This window comes from Protopterus annectens, chromosome 13.part0 (assembly GCF_019279795.1).
Source record: "Protopterus annectens isolate FY-2018-M chromosome 13.part0, PAN1.0, whole genome shotgun sequence".
NCBI lineage: Eukaryota > Metazoa > Chordata > Ceratodontiformes > Protopteridae > Protopterus > Protopterus annectens.
In genome coordinates, this window is record NC_056747.1 from 352,232,901 (window position 1) to 352,251,993 (window position 19,093).

General features: G+C 39.5%; 1 protein-coding gene across 1 annotated transcript in view; it reads left to right on the forward strand.

Annotated features, from left to right (window-relative positions):
• SEPTIN6 (septin 6) overlaps nucleotides 1-19,093 on the forward strand; it is a 1,039,180-nt gene that overhangs the window by 685,161 nt on the left and 334,926 nt on the right. Inside the window, exon 7 of the mRNA XM_044053963.1 lies at nucleotides 11,576-11,744. Within this exon, the coding sequence (XP_043909898.1) occupies nucleotides 11,576-11,744 (169 nt within the window). The remainder of the gene's footprint in view (nucleotides 1-11,575; nucleotides 11,745-19,093) is intronic.

Here is a 19,093-nt window from a genome sequence, read left to right on the forward strand (position 1 = left end):
CAGCTTTTAGTGTTTTATGACTTGTACTGGGAACAAAAGGATTGTGGTTTCAGTTGAGCTCCAAGGATTCTCTTTTGTTTGGGTGCTAAGAGGCCTGTGGTTTCTTTGCTTCATTTTGAAGTTTTGACAGGAAATTTTTTTTCACTTTTTTTTTTTTCATTTTTATGATATTTACTAATGGTGTAACATAGCTATACTTGTTTTTAATTGTTCAATCACAATTTTACCACGTTAGTTTATTTGCATTTTTTGGAGATTTTTTTTTTTTTTTCATTTCTGACGAGGGAATTTCTTAAATGTTTATTTGTGCTGTTTTAAAAGGTATCCGTTTGATTTAAGGACATATATTTATTTCTTGTCACTATTTGGACAAGTGAGTTTTACTTGGTACTGTGACTGTGTGCGTTGCCCGTTCGATTCTCAGAGCGTCTTCTGTGTGGCGACATGCGTGAATGGGCATTCCTTCATTGAAGGTTGTGCGTTAGGCCCGGCAAGCCAGCACGTCAAAATCTACTGCCAGTCATTAGCGGACCGGAGTTCCGCTGTGGCGACCCCTAACCGGGAAAAGCCGAAAGAAACAAACAAACTGTGACTGTGTGTGCTGTTTACTGCAACTGTGCAGATTATAGACGAGAGTTAGCACAATTTAAAGTGTTAGGGCTAAGTTGCATAAAATATAGCACAATTTGCTGTGCAAGAGCATAGTTTATATTTTCTATTATTGCTGCCCTTAGTCTGCCCTTAATAGTGTCATTGCATTCTGTCTGGTGCTTTTTCCCCTGCTGCCCACTACCATCAAAGTCAAGAAAAGACTGACCTGAGCCTATGGTTTGTGAATCTGTTGTTGCTTCAAGCCAGTCTGCAGGCCATAATCCTTTTTCCCATTGTCCTCTGGTATAACACTACAGCACTCTGTTACACAGGTCCGATATATCCTCTAGGGCTGTTCAGTACCTGGTTCAGGTACAGGAAAACCAATCTCTCCAAATTTGGAGCTACACCAGAGATGGGCAATGTTTATGATCTTATGAGAATTACAAATGTTTTGGCTGTTCCTCAAGTCTATAAATCTATATGCAAAACTCCCTTGGCTAGTGAGCCAGTTTGTAGAAAAGAATATGAGTAAACGCAATGTGCACTCCAGTCTTGCAGCTCTCTCTCCTCCTTTGTCAGCTGACCCAGCTGCGGTTTCTGTAGCTGCCAACTCTTAACAGTAGCGCTTTGGCTTCTAACCCTACGCAGCCAGATAAAATTGGCAAGTGGTTAGAATCTCCTAGAATGAAGTTAGCTCATTCTAGTAAGTTAGTCTTTAGAATTTTAAATTATTGGGGCTTCATGGGGAAATTTAATTTGCAGTGTGCTTACAGCTTAGATGACTTTGCTGTATCTTTACCTGCTGAGCATTGTGTTATATGAATGAGAATTTCTAACATCACTCAGGTTTTGAAACATGCTTTTAGGTGAGTCTTGAAAGATGTGGGCACCTTCTAGAAATGCATCCGCTTCTGTTGTATTGAGTAGGTTTGTTTGATTACATAACCATAATTTTTTCTGATTTAAAAAAATATAAAGTTCTGAATTGATTTGGTCCTGCTGCTACTCAGATTCTCGACCAGTGATCGAGGTAAATTGCTGCATGGGTTATCTAGAAAGTTTCATATTCCAAGGTTCTGTGCTGTCAAGGTGTCCAACTTGAAAGGGCAGAACAAAAATCCCAGCCTAACCATAGTCAGGGTACCAAGAGGAAATGGCAGGAGGGTAATGCTTCCAAACCAAGTAAAAAGGGATTCTTTCCCAAACAGTTATCTTGTCCCTGCTAAAGAATGACTGGTACCTTTCCTAAAAACTATCTTTACTATGCCAAGATTCGGGACATCCTATCCCTTTCTCCTTTCCCTCCTCCTCTTTCACCTTCACCTAGGCTTTAGCTTAACACAGCAGCCTGGCAACAAATAGTCTCATACTAGTGGGTGCTGAGGATAATTGAGGATACTCTTGGCAGTGGACAGGCATGTTCTCTCATGTACTCCTTCACAAGTTGTAAGCAGAGCTTATAGAATCAGCTCTTGTACCACAAAAAGGAAAAGGATTTTACACCAGTACCCAAAACGGAGCTAACATAGGGACTACTGTTAGATTTGCCATATCTAAATACCTTTCGGAAAGTACCCATATTCAAAATACTTACCCTGCAGATGGCTCTACCTCTTTTTACAGCCCACTGTTTCACAGTGGCTTTACATTTAAAGGATGCTTATCTCATGCTAATTGCTCACAACTTCAAGTTGACCATATAAAATTCCCGATTCTCACCCTCATAAAGAATTTTCTTCTTGGGATGTATGATGGACACCGAAGAAAAGTAAGATTTTCCTGCCAAAAGACATGGTCTTGACTGTTCAGAGCATTTTCAAGGATTTCTGTCTTCAAGAAGCTGCCTCTACAAGAGTTTCTCAAAATTTTAGGCCTCATGGTATCAATGATCCTTGTGACACCATGGGTCAGATTCCACGTGAGAAAGGCTCAGTGATACTTGAAAAAGAATTGTTGGACTCCACACGTGCTTCCCTTGCAGTTTCAGGTTCCAGTGCTGAATTGTGCAAAATAAGTTGGTAATGGAGGGATCAAATGTTTCTCAATCCAGACCTGCTCTTCTCCCTCCAGACCCCCACTTCATTCGGTCAAGATGGACTCGTCAGATTTTGCAAAGGGAACATTGTACAGGGGAGTTCCAAGTACAAGGCAAATGGGGGCCTTTGGATGCTACAGTGCACGTACATGTCAGAGATGTTAGTAGTGATTCAGACCTTAAAAGTTCTTCACCACTTATGGTCTCCAGGTCCTTTTTATTGGTCATAGACCACAGTCATGTGATACCTGAACAGACAAGGGGGTACGAGGGCATACCATTTTTGCCAGTTTGCACTGATAGCTTGTGAGCTAGCCTTACAGCATTCTCTGTTTCAGGCCTCATACATCCCATCAGAACAAAATGCAGTGGCAGACTAAGCAGATCCTGGACAGAACCTCCAGAGGGAAAACTCTGGACAGAGGTCTGCCTGGATTTGGACTGGATGTGGGGAACATTTCAAACGGATCTTTTCACCTCCTTTCAAAACAGATAGTTGGATAAATTCTGTTTGAGACATACTTACACCCATAATAAGATGCTTACACCCATAATAAGATGACAGAAGCATTCTTATTCCCTTGGATGGGAATGTTCCTTTTTGCATTTCTGTCCTTTCCACTAATACCCAAAGTACTTATGAAGATTCAGAAAGAATTGCCAAAGATCATTATGGGGGCCCCCTTTTGGCCCAGGCAAAGTTGGTTCTCCAGTTTTAATAGAATTGGCCAAAGGTAACTGCCACAAGCTTCCTCACACTTTGAAGTGCTCATACAATCTAGGGTGACTGGTGCACCTCAAAGTAGAGCAATTGCTGTGGACAGCCTGTATGATTCGATCTTGATGCCTTTTAGGTGCTTGTTCCTTGAGGATATGCAGCAGGTATTGAAGGGAGGCAAGAAACCCTGTAACTAGAAAATCCTCCCTTTACTACTGAAAAGGGGATTCTAGGTGGTGCCTAACCATTATTAGTGGGGCTGGTATGGTATCAACCATTCTAGTTTTGAAGTATTTGTCTGAGCTAGTCAACTGTTACTTATCTTGTGCCTCTGCCAAGGTGCATCTTACAGCTATCTCCGCTTGTCTGCACGTGGATCTTCCTTTTTCGTATCTTTTTTGTGGTGAAAGTTTATGAAAGCAGTGTTGCACTTCAGACCACCTCGATAGCAAATTCCTCCTCCTCCTTCAGATCTCAACATTGATATTGGAAAAATTAACCATCTCCTTCTGAACCTGCCTTTTAGGCTGATTTTTGTGGCTCATTTGGAAAGCTGTTTTGCTTATTGCTGTGGAATTGCAGGGTAAGTCTCTGAGCTGTAGGCTGTCACAGTAGGGCAACTTTTTTCTGATTTTCCACAAGGTCATGGTTGCTTACACACTAATCTATCTTTCATGCTAAACGTAGTTTCAAAATTTGCAAGTAAAGCAAAAGAGTCCGCTAACTCAACACTGTGTAAAACACTTTGTTTAATCTAAAAAATAAAAACAGTAAAAAGTGTATAACAGATGAGCGCTTTCACACCAGAGGTACTTCATCAGATCTAAAAGCTAACAGACAGTGATTAAATACCTTCAGGATAGTTCCATTAAGAAACTGCTTTGCTAGAAACCTCTAGTTCGAAACAGACCCTGTATCTCGGTTAGGAAAGGGACACATCCATGTAGATTATGTAACGTGCAAGTACATTCAAACTGATACCTTTTTTACATCGGGTTACTGTATGTACTTTTAAATTCAACTTCTATGTGGACTGTACTAGTAGCAACCTGGTCTGTTTGGCTGTTTGTGATCAATGTGGATGTTACTAGGTTGAAAAATCGTATCGGGGAACACTTGTACGAAATAAGCATGTGTGTGGCAGTCTGAATGCTTTATGTAAGCATATTTGTAACACTGATATTGAACACACTTTTAAATGTTTCATTTTTGAATTATTGACTTTGGTAGCCAGAGGAGGTGATATTAAAACAAAAACCGAATGCTTAGAAGTTAAATGGATGTTAATTTTACAGTCTGACAAAGGGAAAAGATTAAATTAACATATACCTTTGACAAAGGGAAAAGATTAAATGAACATATACCTTTAAATCCCTTTTTGGGGTCACGTGACTTGACCAGTTGATTTTGAGCTTTCTTGACTGTTTTTAAGCACCGTTTGTTTTTAGATCTGATGAAGCACCTTTGGTGTGAAAGCGCTCATCTGTTGTATAATTTTTACTGTTTTTATTTTTAAAATTAAACAAGCGTTTTATACAGTGCTGTTAGCTGGTTCTTTTGTTTTACTTGTTGCTTTTGAATTTGTTATTGAGAGATCTTTTACTTGCTCAGATTGATTGTTTCTTTGTTTTGAAATTTACCTGGACTCAAGCCATCAAACTCCCAGCCCAAACCTAAAAACAGGATAGAGAAGATTCTGCATACCTTGGGTGTGCACAGGCCACTGAGGTTCTACCTTGGAAGAGCTAAGCCCTTCAGGAAAGCGGAACAGCTGTTTATCTCCTATTCTGAGTCTAAGAAGGGGGTTAACCTTTCTCTAAGCAAAGGATTGCTCGTTTGTTCTCTGCTATTGTTTTTTACTCCTACCATCGTACATTTATGCCAGGCAAGGTTATGGCACATTCCATCAGAGTCTTCTCTTCAGTGGCATATTGTATTTCATGAAGCATTCTAGAGTCAGCAGCATGGTCTTCTGTTCATACTTTACAAAGCACTACTAACTGGATTCTCTCTCAAGGTCCAGAGCAGGCTTTCAGAGGACCAATTTTTGAGGGGCTGCTGTATCCCTTATCCTTATTCCTCCAGGTAGGGTAAGCATTGGGAATCTACCCATATGCTGTTGAGGCAGTGTGAATGATAAACATAGCACAGTTGCATAATTCCTCTGCGTGCAACAGTACATGTTGGAATCCCACACTGCTTCAGTGGGAGCACCCACCCACCATCTTCCTTATCTTATGCATAGCTGGCTTTAGGTACCAGCAAAACCTATGGTCGCTGGGGGCCCCCAACCACAGCAAGATATCTTATCTTAATATTTTGTAGAGTGTCTATAAAAACAACAAAAGCTAGTACGGCAATATCGTATACTTAAACCAGATGGGTGTATGTGTCTTTCGGCTTTTCCCGGTTAGGGGTCGCCACAGCGGAACTCCGGTCCGCTAATGATTGGCAGTAGATTTTTACGTGCCGAGTTGCCAGCTCTGATGCACAACCTTCAACGAAGGTACACCCATTCATGCAAGTCTCCAGACAGAAGATGCTCTAGCTGAGAATCGAACGGGACAACGTCTTACTGTCAGGCGACAGTGCTACCGCAGCACCACCACTGCAGTAATAACTCTTTTTCTAGTTATAGTAACTATGTTCTATCAAGCAGCAGGCTTCACGGTTCCATTAAATATTTTACCACTGACGTAGTGCCCTTGCTTAGTTAAACCCTGCTAGTGGAAATTCACTCCACTAAAACTAACAACGTAACCAGCTATAGGTACTTGCATTATCCGTGGCTGCAAGGGGCACCTAATTCATTTTTTGGCTGTGTGGGGGGCCCCACAAAAGCTGCTGCTGGTTGGGGAAAATGAGACAAAATATATTAATTTTCTGATTATGCTCTTGAACAGGTGTATGATATGACCTTGTTAGGATAAAGCTGATAATGACCATAAGGTAATCACTAGAGAGTTTAGAAGCCCAGAGTGATTGATCTTCATGCGAACCTTGAATTTTAAGAAAAGATGATGCTTCTGATCTTCTCTGATGGTTTTCACTTTCAGGAAATTCTATAAACAGTGGCAGAACACGAGATACTACAACTTTCAACTTCTTTTCAGAAGAATTCAGTGCTATACCAATAATAGCAGAATAAAGGATCAAAATCAGGAGCAAGTATTAAATATTACTATAATTTAATTAAAATGTTAATAGTATAACACCTTTTTGCATCAAATGCATTTTTGGGCAATAAGTATAAAACTCTGTCTGGATTTATTGACCGTCTGTAATCCTGACTAATTTACAAACAAATCAAATTTTTTACAAAGGACAGAGCAAGATTATGAGAAAAATCAGGGAAGGTCTGTAAAATCAGGGACAGTGGCGGGTTTACATTACTCCTCATTGAGGTAAATAAAAGTGACTTACCCCTGCTGCTGCTGCTGTTTGACAACTGCTAAACAGCAGTCATTGATCTGGTGTGCCAGAACCAGTGTTGCACAATGCATTTGCTGAAATAAGTACAAAACTAGTATTGCTATGGTGTGTTGGTCACTGTCTCTGTATAAAAAATAGTGATTTGTGCACACACCCAATTATGCCACGGCACATACATTATTCTTCTGGGTGTCAGTAAAAAATGTAGCTAACAAGTAATTATATGTCAAAATTAATGCATACAATATATGATAGAACATAGCCTCCCCCCCCCCCCACACTGCCCAAACTGTATTACTGGATACTGGGGGGCTCTCTTAACAATCCTTGACTGTGTGGTGGCCTGACAAAAGCTGTTGCTGGTTGGAAAAAAATAAGGAGGAATAAATGTATTAATTATCCAATTACAATCTTTAACCTGAACAGGGCTGAGATATGATCCTGATGGAATAAAGCTGATAATGGCCTCTGTACCCATTCTAAAACCAGCCTTGCTTGGATGTGTGTGTACAGAAAGCTGCTGCCTTGCTTGGATGTGTGTGTGTACAGAAAGCTGCTGTAGGTTGTGGGGGGATGGGGGAGGGATTGTCATTATTACTTTAATTTTCATCACAGTCAAACCTTAAAGGTGTGTACATGAGGTTAGTATAGCTTATGTTTGGGCTGAGGACAGTGTGGTCATTGCTTCTTTTATTTTTCTCACAGACTTCAGAGGTGTGCAAAGAAGTTACTATAGCTTGTGCAGGGGCTATGTATTGTCTAGGAGCAAAAAAAGCAGAATACATTACTGTAATCCTTTTTTTTTTTCTCCACTTTCCTTGCAATCAAATTTCAGGCATGTATGCAGGTAGCTGCCTTTGAGAGTTTGGGTTGAGGAGTGAGGAGGCATGCTATCTTATATGTTTGTCAGCAGTCACTTGAAATACATGACTCTGACTATTTTAATGTCTGCTTTTATTCCAGTCCAGAGGGATGCATAGACAGTCTCTTTTTTTTTTTTGGGGGGGGGGGGGGGGGCTTAGGGAGACAGGCAGTTCCCAGATAAAAACTGTGTATCCAGAAAACAAATGGTTTGTTTGTGAGCTACTATTTTGTCTTTGAACAGTAAGCCTTAGGTACAACTTAGGTCTTTCTTGAAAAAAAAAAATAAGGCTGCATATTTTTTTATTACTCGTGTTTGTTTAGGTCACTATCTGATTAAAAGGCTGGGGAAAATGCTCTAAAATACATCCCAGAGCATCTAAAACCCAATGACTTTTGGGCCCTGGCTTACTTGAATTATTTCCTAACTGGTTATTGCTGTGCTGTCTTGGTCAGGAAAGGTGTGTTGAAAAGGATACGAGGAAAACTAAAGTTGAGTAGCAATACAATTTCTTTCCTTAATTGATTCTATTCAAGCCATCATTGGATGAAAGGGTTGTTTAAAAAAAAAACTTTGAAATGCACTTCAGAGCACATAGGAAGTTATGGCTTCTTGAAAAAGCTTGAGTGTAAAGCAAATGTGAGAAAGGGAAGAAAAAATAAGGTGTATGGTATAGGGAGCCCAATATGGGGGGAACTGGGGAAGACTGGAGAATGTGTGTCTCTGCATCTGGGGGAGGCGGCTCAAACATTAAGCCTAGGGTGCCATTTCTCCTAAGTCCATACTTAGAGTTACTGCAATGTATCCATGTTGCAACTAAATGCCAGTAACTGTAAATGCCCTTTGTGAGATGGGCCAACATAGAATGGTACATAGAAGTATTGTAATTTAAGAGCATTGTAGCTACAGGTCAGTCTGTGCTTACTACTCCTAAAATTTTGCAGCATGAACTAAACGGTTGCATATGAGGGGTGGCAGTGACAGAGTGATACATAGAGTTGAAATGCTTAAGGGGCCCCCAAAATGCTAACACCAACCCCGATTTTATGTATAGTTCGATGTTGTCCACCCTTGTTGTGCTGTTGGTTGGCTTTGTTTTATGGTTGTGAATTGGTTGGTTTCAGACAGTTCTTGCTTCTGATCATTCTTTGTTTGTCCTATTTACCACAAAAAGCCTGAATAACTGACCGACTTTGACAAGGGGGTAGGCTTCCTTGATTGGAGGTTTTTAGCCAATACCGTACTATCACAGAGAGTCAGAGGAGGAAGTTCTGAGGTCTGGAAAGAAGTGGGGGTTTGTAGAGGCACAAAACACCTAAGTGCCACTGAGGCAGTTTGAAATCTGAACATCTACTGTTGCATCCAAGTAGAATTTGCACAACTGAACTTTCACGCTGTTTATCGATCACAGTGGTGTGTGTTTCATGGCAACTTATAAACTGTCAAACTCCTAAAGTAAATTTTGATTTTTTTACAAACGGTGATTTGACATGTAGTAGGGTTGGAATGGGTATGCTACACAGAATGCCAAATTCTCTTGCTCCAGTTCAGAAAACTGTTCAGGGTAACCTAGGAACATTTGCTGGTTAACTGACTTGCTGAAAGCCACACAGGATGCAAGCTGAAGGAGTAGAACCTAGGAGTTTAAGGTTAAGCTTGAAGTTTCCAGGTGTTACCTTTGTGTGTCAGTGTCAGGTATGCTGTTAAGGTAAAGAAGAAGATAAAATTTGGGAAGTGAGGTATTTCTCCACAAGAGGCTGTGAACTCGAACATTAAGAAGAAACAAGGCAAGTCTGAGAGTGTGAACCATGAGTGTAGTACCTGAGAGATATTTGACCACAAAACTGAATAGAACCAGTGGATCTTGAAGCCTCTTTTGTTTCACATTTTCAGTTTTGTATTGGCAACAGTTGGTTACACATTTCATCCATTAGCATCCATTAATGTCTTTGTAATTAAAAGAAGTTTGCATCAGGTGTACATAATTGCCTAGTGAGTCTGAAAACGATTATAACTTTATTGGTCATAACAGTTCACTGCCTTGAGAAAAGCTTTATAAAAAATGTCATTTAGTAGCAAGTATTGAATATATTTTAATATGTGCTTATTGCATTTTATAAAACTGTTACTGTGGCAGGGTTAAAATTCTCTATTTCCAGCAATTTAGCTTCAACTTTTTTTTAAGGGTATGGTTTTGAAGTGTCTGTACAGTCGAAGCACAGTTTGGCTGACTGGATTCTGGAAAGGATAATGAAACAGCTGGCGCAAGTTAATAAATTACAGTAAGCAGAAGTATAGTTTAAAAATAGTGTACTTTCATAGATTCAGTGCATTGAAACACCAGCAAAGAGAGGAAAGATATAGAGCCTTGAGTATGATATACTGACATTTGCTTCCAAAACAAAAGAATTGGACAGTAACAGTTATGCACACACCAGATGCATATCGTGAACGTTTCGTGCCTGTAGACACAACGCATGGCATCAGATCACATAACATCAGTGAGGTGATGTAGGAATATAAAATGTAAAACCATTTTTAAATATTTAATGTTTGTAGTAGCAGTAAATATTGTTTTAATGTGTGGAATGCAGGATTTACTTGTAGTGTTATGGCTTACTCCTACAAACTTCAACTTTGGCATTAAACCGTGCGGTTACAAGCAAGTCATGCATACGCCATACATGAACAATTGTTATTGTTTGATAAAACACTCCAGGGTGTACATTAATGGAGATTTCATTTTCTTTTCTTAGATATTGTAACTGTACCTTATCTAGCCCATAATGCATATGTAAAGTTTTCAGCAAAGCCTCCTTAGTCCTATTTTGATTGCACAAAGTCCGTCAGTTTCATTGTGATTCAGGCAGTTCATTATCTCCTTTAAATTTTTGCTTGAGGGAATTAAAGAAATTCTATTTTAACTGACTTGGGGCTTTGTGTACAGACCATTTGAAGAAATCAAGGAAGAGTGATGCATACAAGATGTATTTCAACAGGTTTCATACAATTTGTACATGGATGTTGAGATATGCAGTACTTGGGTTTTGTCATGTAAACAGGCATCACATACAGGATGTATATAAAGAGATTGCATACAATTTGTACATTGATGTTGAGGTATGTAGTATGTATGTACACATCTGTGCAGGCAAATGAGTACAAAAAACGTAATGTTTACATTAGTTATATTCAGGTAGCTAGACACATGATACTAAAAGTCCTGTTCATATGAAAAACTAGGGCCAAGAATGTTGCGTTGGTTGCACAAGAGAACATAGCCATGCCAAGGGGAAAAAAAGTTGCATAGTAGGAATAACACAAAACTAATGAGCAGCAGTGATATATGGAAACATAACTTAATATATCTCTTAAATAAGGAGTTATAAAATTTGTATATGTAGTTTATAGGATGAAATGCCACTTAATCTTCCAGGAGCCATTTGAAAGTGTAAGGCTACTAATTGCCAGTCCTGTGATTGTAAAAGTGCAAAAACAAAGGTTAAGTCTTATATTCTGGTGATCACTAATTTCAAAGTACAGAAATATTGGAGTTTATATGGTACAGAGGCATGGATTCAGATGCCCACCTTCAAAGGTGCGGGGGACTTCACTTCAAGTAGCTTTACAGGGGTTTTCAACCTTTACTCTGTTGTATGGAACTTTCACTGCACATTTCCAGGGCTCACAATCCCAGGCCTCACACTTGCATCGTGCAGCCTGCTATATGTTTTAAGACAAATTACAAGTGGCTGCTGTCAGCAGTTCCACCAAGGCTGTATTATTGGTCCATTGTCTAAACTGAAGTGCTTACAAAATTGTATTTTGTGCTCATCTCTTGATAAGTGAATATTGTCTGCCATTGTTTCATGTGCTTGTGTTGTAAGAATTGAATTTCCAGTACAGCCTACAAATGAATTTTCTCCCCTTTTAGTTGAGAATGAAAACCACTGTGACTTTGTAAAGCTAAGAGAGATGTTGATTAGAGTAAATATGGAAGACCTACGAGAACAGACACACACCCGCCATTATGAGTTGTATAGACGATGCAAACTTGAAGAAATGGGATTTAAAGACACAGACCCTGACAGTAAACCATTCAGGTACTTTATTATTTGTCTGTATGTATATATTGTATCAATTTGTAGTATAGCATGCCTTGTAGAATTTCATCACCAAAGTTCATGAGTTGTTAATACATACCATAATGTTGGTTTGCTAATCTTGCTAATATTACATCTATGAAAAATGATGAGCAATTGGTAAAAAGTACAACAAATCTCAACACTTGCTGCTATGCCTTTGAAGCCGGGGGGGGGGGGGGGCTTACTTGCATGCATTGACTTCAAAAGTGCTGTACATCTGAGTAAGGGGAATGCTTTGAGATAGACTGCAATCTCAGACTTTGTACATGTTATACCTTTTCCCTTTCAGTCGTGCTGTTCCAAATATTGCATTTATGGTCCTCAGAATTTCAACAAGAACCCACCATCCTTCCTTCCTTTATCCTCTACACTTTTAAAATGAGAAAATTTGGGGATGCAGGCACTCTCCTGCTTCTAGCATCTGTTGTCTTACACTTTTAGACATTGTGTTCTGTTCTAATTGTGGATGGCCTTCTTGGCCACACTTTTTGCAGGGAATGCTTGTTGGTAACCTCTCTCTCCCTCTTTGTATTTTCTGTGTTGGTCTCTGTCATATACAGCTATGCTGTTGGCATGGTGAGGAGATTAGTTTCAATCTGGTGACTTGCGCAGCTTTGCTGAAAGTCCGGCTAGACAAATTGATGTCCACCTGTGGTTAATTCCAAAGCAATTATGAACATTGCAGATTATGATAGTCTCTCTCCAGTCGTAACTTACTGTATGTTTGAATCATGGATGCCAGAAATTCACCTCAAGAATGAAGCTAGGTATTAGTGCTAGTTAACAGATGACTTCAGGTTAAACACCTGAAGCCAAGTGTTTTTGGCTTAGAAGGACCAGGCCCCCACTGCTTTGCCGAAGTGTGTTTACCAGTATAAATTAAAATCTATTCTTTCCTTACAACCTACTCCGGCAAGCCTAATCATGGTATTGGCTCATTCAGATTTTCCTGCCCTTGACCTATTTCTGTATTTTCTGTTTGCACTTATCTGTGGAACCACCACCACTGCTGTGGTATGTTGCGGTATCTATATGTATACTTGAGCATGTTTGTGTAAATATAAAACGTAACGTGTATATGTACTGTATATATAAATGGGTCTATATCACATAGTCGAAGTTTTATAACTTTGAACACGAAATGTACGAGCCATTCCATTCGAAGTTACAAAACTTGACTATGAGTAACAAAGGAAGGAAGGAAAAACAAAATAAAGTGTTGTAATGAGGGGGGCAAGCCCCCTGCACCCCCCCACAATCCTCCGCTACTTAATATATCAACTAAGAGATTGCACCTCATTCATCAGAGCGGAAACATCTACTTAAGGAGATTTCCGTTGAAACACACTAACTTGTACAAGTTCAAACCTATGGTCTTGACCATGTAAGGTTCAAACTCGTACAAGTTCGACTGTGATCAGAACCCTGTATAAACATGTATCTGCATATATATGTGTGTATATATATATATATATATATATATATATATATATATATATATATATATATATATATATTTGTGCATTATATTTTATCACAGCTGAACAGTTAGTCACAGCCCAAGTGAAAATATTCACTAAAACGTACAACAAAAGTAGAAAATTTAAAGATGTACATCAGATTTACATCATTTGACAGTTAAAAGGCATTGCATTAAGTCAATATGTTTAGAATGCATGCTATCTCAATGTAGGACAGCATTTCTCCTGCAGGTTTCTTATACATCCCTGTTCCCACTCTAGAATCAGAATCCCTGAAGACCTGAACATCAAAAAAAAAATCAGTAGACTCTGTAGACCAATTATATGTAAATCTCAAACAGGGAGTGGTGGAATGCAGCTATTCCACAAAAATGAGCAAGTCCTCAGGAGTCCCTTCCCATACCAGGAAGCAATCATCTACAGACCTCCTGTAAAACTTCAAGCATGTCATGAACTTATAATTTTACAAATTTCACAGAAGAGCATGAGCTGCATTGGATTATTACTCAGAAAGCTGATAAATTCCCAGGATTGAATGGGAAGGTTTCTTTGAAACCTGTTCTAAAAAGACCACCCTTTAAATAATATCCATGGCTTGGATGTTTTAATTATATGTGATATCTGATTCGTTCATTTGAATTACTTGATATGATGACAGCTTATAAGTGCCTGGTTAGGTTGTTTATTTTATGGTCTGAAGAAGCACTGTGTTGAGTGTGAAAGTGCTTACTATTTTATATCTGTTTTATTTGTATTAAATTTATTTTAAAGTTATCAGCTGTGTCTCTGTGCATTTGCATCTACTTTGGACTTCATTTATATTGGTTCACGCACAGTTTGTCCCTGGTGGATTTTGCGTTTTATCGTTTAAAATCTGAAATGAACAGAAAACTCTGTTAACTAACATTTTAGCTTTGCATTGCTTTATATGCTTTCCTGCAAGATAAAATTCCTGAAAGGCTAGTTTTCTTGGAGAATAAAAATTACAGGTGAAACTAATGAATAACTCTGTGAGAGATGTTGAGTACAACTGTAGTTTGAGATGAAATTTGACCAAGACCATTTGAAAAAAAAAATGGCGGCACCCTGTGTGGCAACAGATACTTCAGATACTTACAGAAAAGTGCACAATCTGTCTTGTTTTTTATGGGATAAATCAGAAAAATCAGTTTCAGAAGCAGGAAATGAAGGCATGATATGCTACAATGCTAAGAATCTACTTGAAATTTGATCTCTAATTTCGCCATGCTGTGTATGTATGATGAAAGTGAGGTCTGTGAGGCCTAACACACTCCCAGGAACTACTTCAGCTAGGCATCTTGCTGAAACATGGCCAAAAATGCACAGATCTGGTTGAGTACATTCATTGCCCCTGACAGATGCAGAAAAAAGAAAAGATGTGAAAGATCAAGAAAGAGGCACAGGAGCAAGAATTACAGCCAGACTGAAAGCTAATCCACACAGGACTACACTTCCTTACTGCTGGCTAATATATACTCTCTAGAGAGTAAGATGGACTACTTAAGGCTGGTGGAACTCTACACATACTAAGGTGAGAAACAGTTTATTTGCGTTCACTGAAACTTTGCTTAACTCCAAGATAAATGACAGTATAGTAAATGTAGAGTGAATGACATTATTTTGTGCTGACAGAATTCAATTCACTCTGGCAAATCGCGTGGAGGGGTATGTATGTTTATACGTGAACAACTGCTGTACTACCTGTGAGGTGGTGGTCACACACTGCTCAGAGAACATTGAATTTTGGTCTCTAAAATGCAGGCCCTATTATTTGCCTAGAGAGTTTAGTGGAGTGAGCTTAACAGCTGTTTACATTCCATCCAATGCAAACACCAATGCAGCATTTGCCACTCTATACCAGTCCATAAGTGAACTCCAGAACAGGAACCTAGAGTTTGCCTATGTAATTGCAGGGGACTTAAACCAAGCCAACCTGAAATCGGTACTATCCCACTACCATCAGCATGTGAACTTTGCGACCAGATAGGAGAATACACTAGATAATGTTTTCACCAATGTAAAACTGGCATATATGGCAGCACCTTATCCACACCTGGGCAACTCAAATCATCTTGACATGATGTTTCCTGTATACAAATCACTGCTAAAATCAGGAAAACCATCAAGGAATCAAATAAGGTTATGGCCTTGAGGGTGCAGCCACAGCACTGCAAGACTGCTTCAGTCTCTTTAATTTATCCAAATCTTTTGGGTTTCTAATACCATAATGGGAATGAACCCCATTCCTAAGTCAAAGTACAATTAAAGTTCATGAAATTAGTATAGTTTCAGTTTTTGATGTCAACCAAAGGTGCTCTTAGCAGCACCCGTAATGTGCGCACTAATGACTCCTGACATTTGTACAGGGTTACATGGACTGGTAACGTATCTAAATACGATTTGTAGATTCTTTTTTATAAGACCCGTTGCTCCTACTACTATTGGAACTGTCTGAATATCTTTCTTCTACATTGCTCTCGTTTCTGCCTGCAGATCCTGATATTTTATGACTCTCTATGCAAGACACTAGTAAGTGGGTGTGTTGATTTCAGAGATCAATGCTACTCTAGTCTTTTTATTCTTGGACCACTATATCCAGTTTTCTAGCATCTATCTTTTGAACTGTTGGTAATGTGTGATCCCATGTGATATACACTTCATTTTCTATGATGCTTTGTGGCTCATGTTTCCAATGTTTTTCAGCCATTTCAGTACCATAATGTTTGCACAATCCCCAGTGCAACAATCTTGCCACATTATTATGCCTTTCAGTATACAGTCCTTCTGCCAATAGTATGTCGCAACAAGGTGTGCGATTGTTTCCAGTTCAGTTTTACAAAACCTACTGTCTGTTTCTCCCACATGTTCAGTGGACTTTGTAAACCAGCATGTGCATAGCAAACTATCCTGGGCTGCCAATATTAACCTTTCATCTCTTGGTTTGAATTCTCATCTCCTTAACCATTCCTGCGTTCATTCCTGATCAACATGAGTTTCTTCAGACATTTTCTATACTTGCAACTATAGTTATGCGTATTCCACATTTCTTGCCTTCTCATCTGGTCCTTCACCTTATATTCTTTCTTTTGTTTTTTGGCACGTTCAGTTGCTGCCTGATTTTTATCTACTTCTGGTTTGAGTTCCATTCCTGCTTGACACTGATGTGTTTCTGCTAAATTAAGCAGAGAAGTTATCTTAGATTTATTTTCCTCATGTTTCAAAACTTTCACTACATTTTGGTTTTGTGAGGTCAGAAGATAGGTGTGGAGTCACACAATTGCAGATGTATACTTTGAGAGTATGGACTAGTCTATGTTCAGGGAGGCAGTCACAATGCATCACCAAATAGACCTGGAAGAATACACAGAATCTCTTATGGCCTACATCTCAGTATGTGTTGATGTGAGAACTACCAAAGACCTCACCATATGTGCAAACCAAAAACCATGGCTGTCTAGTGAGGTGTACGAGCTTATAAAAGCATGTAATGCAGCATTCAGATCAAAAGACAAGGATGCTCTAAGGGCGGCCAGAGCAAACCTAAAAAAGGCATAAAAGAGGCAAATAGATCCTACAGAAGAAAAATTCAGGGTCACTTTAATGACCAAAGGGACTCTTAGACGTCTGTGGAAAGGCATACAAACCATAACTGACTACAAACTTGCATTTGCCCACTGTGATGACAGTTACAGAATTCTGAGCTAAACAACTTCTTCAGCAGGTTCGACTTGGACAGCAAAACTGTGGAAAAAACTACTTGTTGGTCAGGATGAGGAAGTGCTATACTTCGGCACAGCTAATGTACTGAAAACTTTGAGATGAGTTGACCCAAGGAAAGCAGCTGGTCCGGATAGCATTATGGGAAGGGTTCTTGGAACTTGTGCTGCACAACTGGCATTGATACTCAAGACATTTTCAGTACATCACTGCGATTAGCCATTGTACCAAGATGCTTTAAGAACATGATTATCATTCCCTTGTACAAGAAACTACAACCAGCAAGTCTGAATGATTACTGCCCAGTTGCTGTAACGTCGACAGTAATTAAGTGCTTTGAGTGACTGATGGACCCACATCTCAGCAAGCATACCTGCCACACTAGATGCATTGCAGTTTGCTTACAGGTCAAACTGCTGCACAGCAGATACCATCTCTTTAAAACTTCATGAAACCTGGACTCACTTGGAAAATAAGGACTGTTGTATCAGGATGTTATTCATCGACTTCAGTTCCGCCTTTAATAACAGTCTTCACCCAGAACCTAGTGATGAAACTAATCCAACTAGGCATCAACACCCCCTTGTGCAATTGGATACTAGACTTTCTCACAGATGGACCCCAAAAGGTATGTGTGGGAAATAGCTCTAAAAGCATAACTCTGAACATGAGTGTACCACAGGGCTGTCCTGAATTCTCTACTGTTCACCTTGCTTACACATGACTATGTAGCCAGATATTAATCCAACAGAATTATCAAGTTCGCAGGCTACACCACAGGCATAGGTCTCGTCAGGAACGGTGTTGAAACAGCATAAAGGAGTGAAGTGGAATATCTCCTTGGCTGGTGTGACAGAAACAATCTGGCATTGAATGTCAGCAAGACCGAGGAACTGATTGTGAACTTTAGGAGGTATCTGAGCATGTCAACCTCTGGAAATCAAGGGAATTTTAGTAGAAAAAGTCAAGAGCACAATGTTCCTGGGTATACACCTATCAGAAGACCTGTCCTGGTCATTGCATACCAGCCACACTGTCAAAGCACAGCAACATTTGCACTTCTGCGGAAACTGAGGAAAGCAAACCTGTTATAGTCCATCCAAGCCTTCTGTAGGGGAACCATCAAGAGCGTACTGACAAACAACATCATTGTAAGGTACAGGAACGGTAATGCCTCAGATTGCAAGGCTGTCCGGAGAGTAGTAATGGCAGCAGAAAGAATCATTTGCTCTCCACTGGCATCCTTGGATGACTTGCACGAATCTTGATGTATTGGAAGAGCTAGATAAATGACCATACTCACCCTGCTTGTTATACGTTTTCCCGCCTTTCCTCAGATAGACATTACCGCAGCATGCACTGCAAGGCTTCCAGGCTCAATAGAAACTTTTTCCCCTTATCCACCAGATTAGCTTCTGGCATGCCTGCTAGAGTTCAGCATTCTGCACTTTCAACCATTTTAACTGAATATTCTCTTGTCTAATCCAGTAAATTACATACTCTGATGTCCATTTATTCCAAGATCACTAATCTTAGTAGCATACTTTAGTGCAATATCCAAATCTTCATCTGTCCTGAAGTTTGAATATGCAATAGTCTATGCAATATTTTTGCTTCACAGGTACCTGTTGTTGTGAAAATTCAAGTTTGTGCAGTACTCCAAGTGGCACATTTTATGTATGGAATGTCTGTAAGTGTCTGTTAAATAGTAACTATATGTAGGTTTGTTTCTTGCACTGGGAATGAAGCAACGTAATTTCATATAGCTGCACTATGTGCAGATCTAAATGACAAAGTTTACTTTGAAACTTCCTGTAAGCAGCATTCCCTAAGCCCCGCAGCCAAAGCTGGGGCATGCTCAGAAAGCTAGACTGAATATGTAAGCAGAGACCAGAATCAAAACAAAAAATCTCTGGGACTGTCCCTTTAAGATGTTGAAAGAGCAGACCGCCTAGAAGGAAGTTGGCTTGTTTTAATAGGGAGCCATTTTCTTTATTCAAGGAGAGAGAGTGATGTTCATTGGGGAAAGTTGGCAATAAAACGGCAAATGGAACGGGAGGTAGTTTATAAGGTATGTATTTTATAACG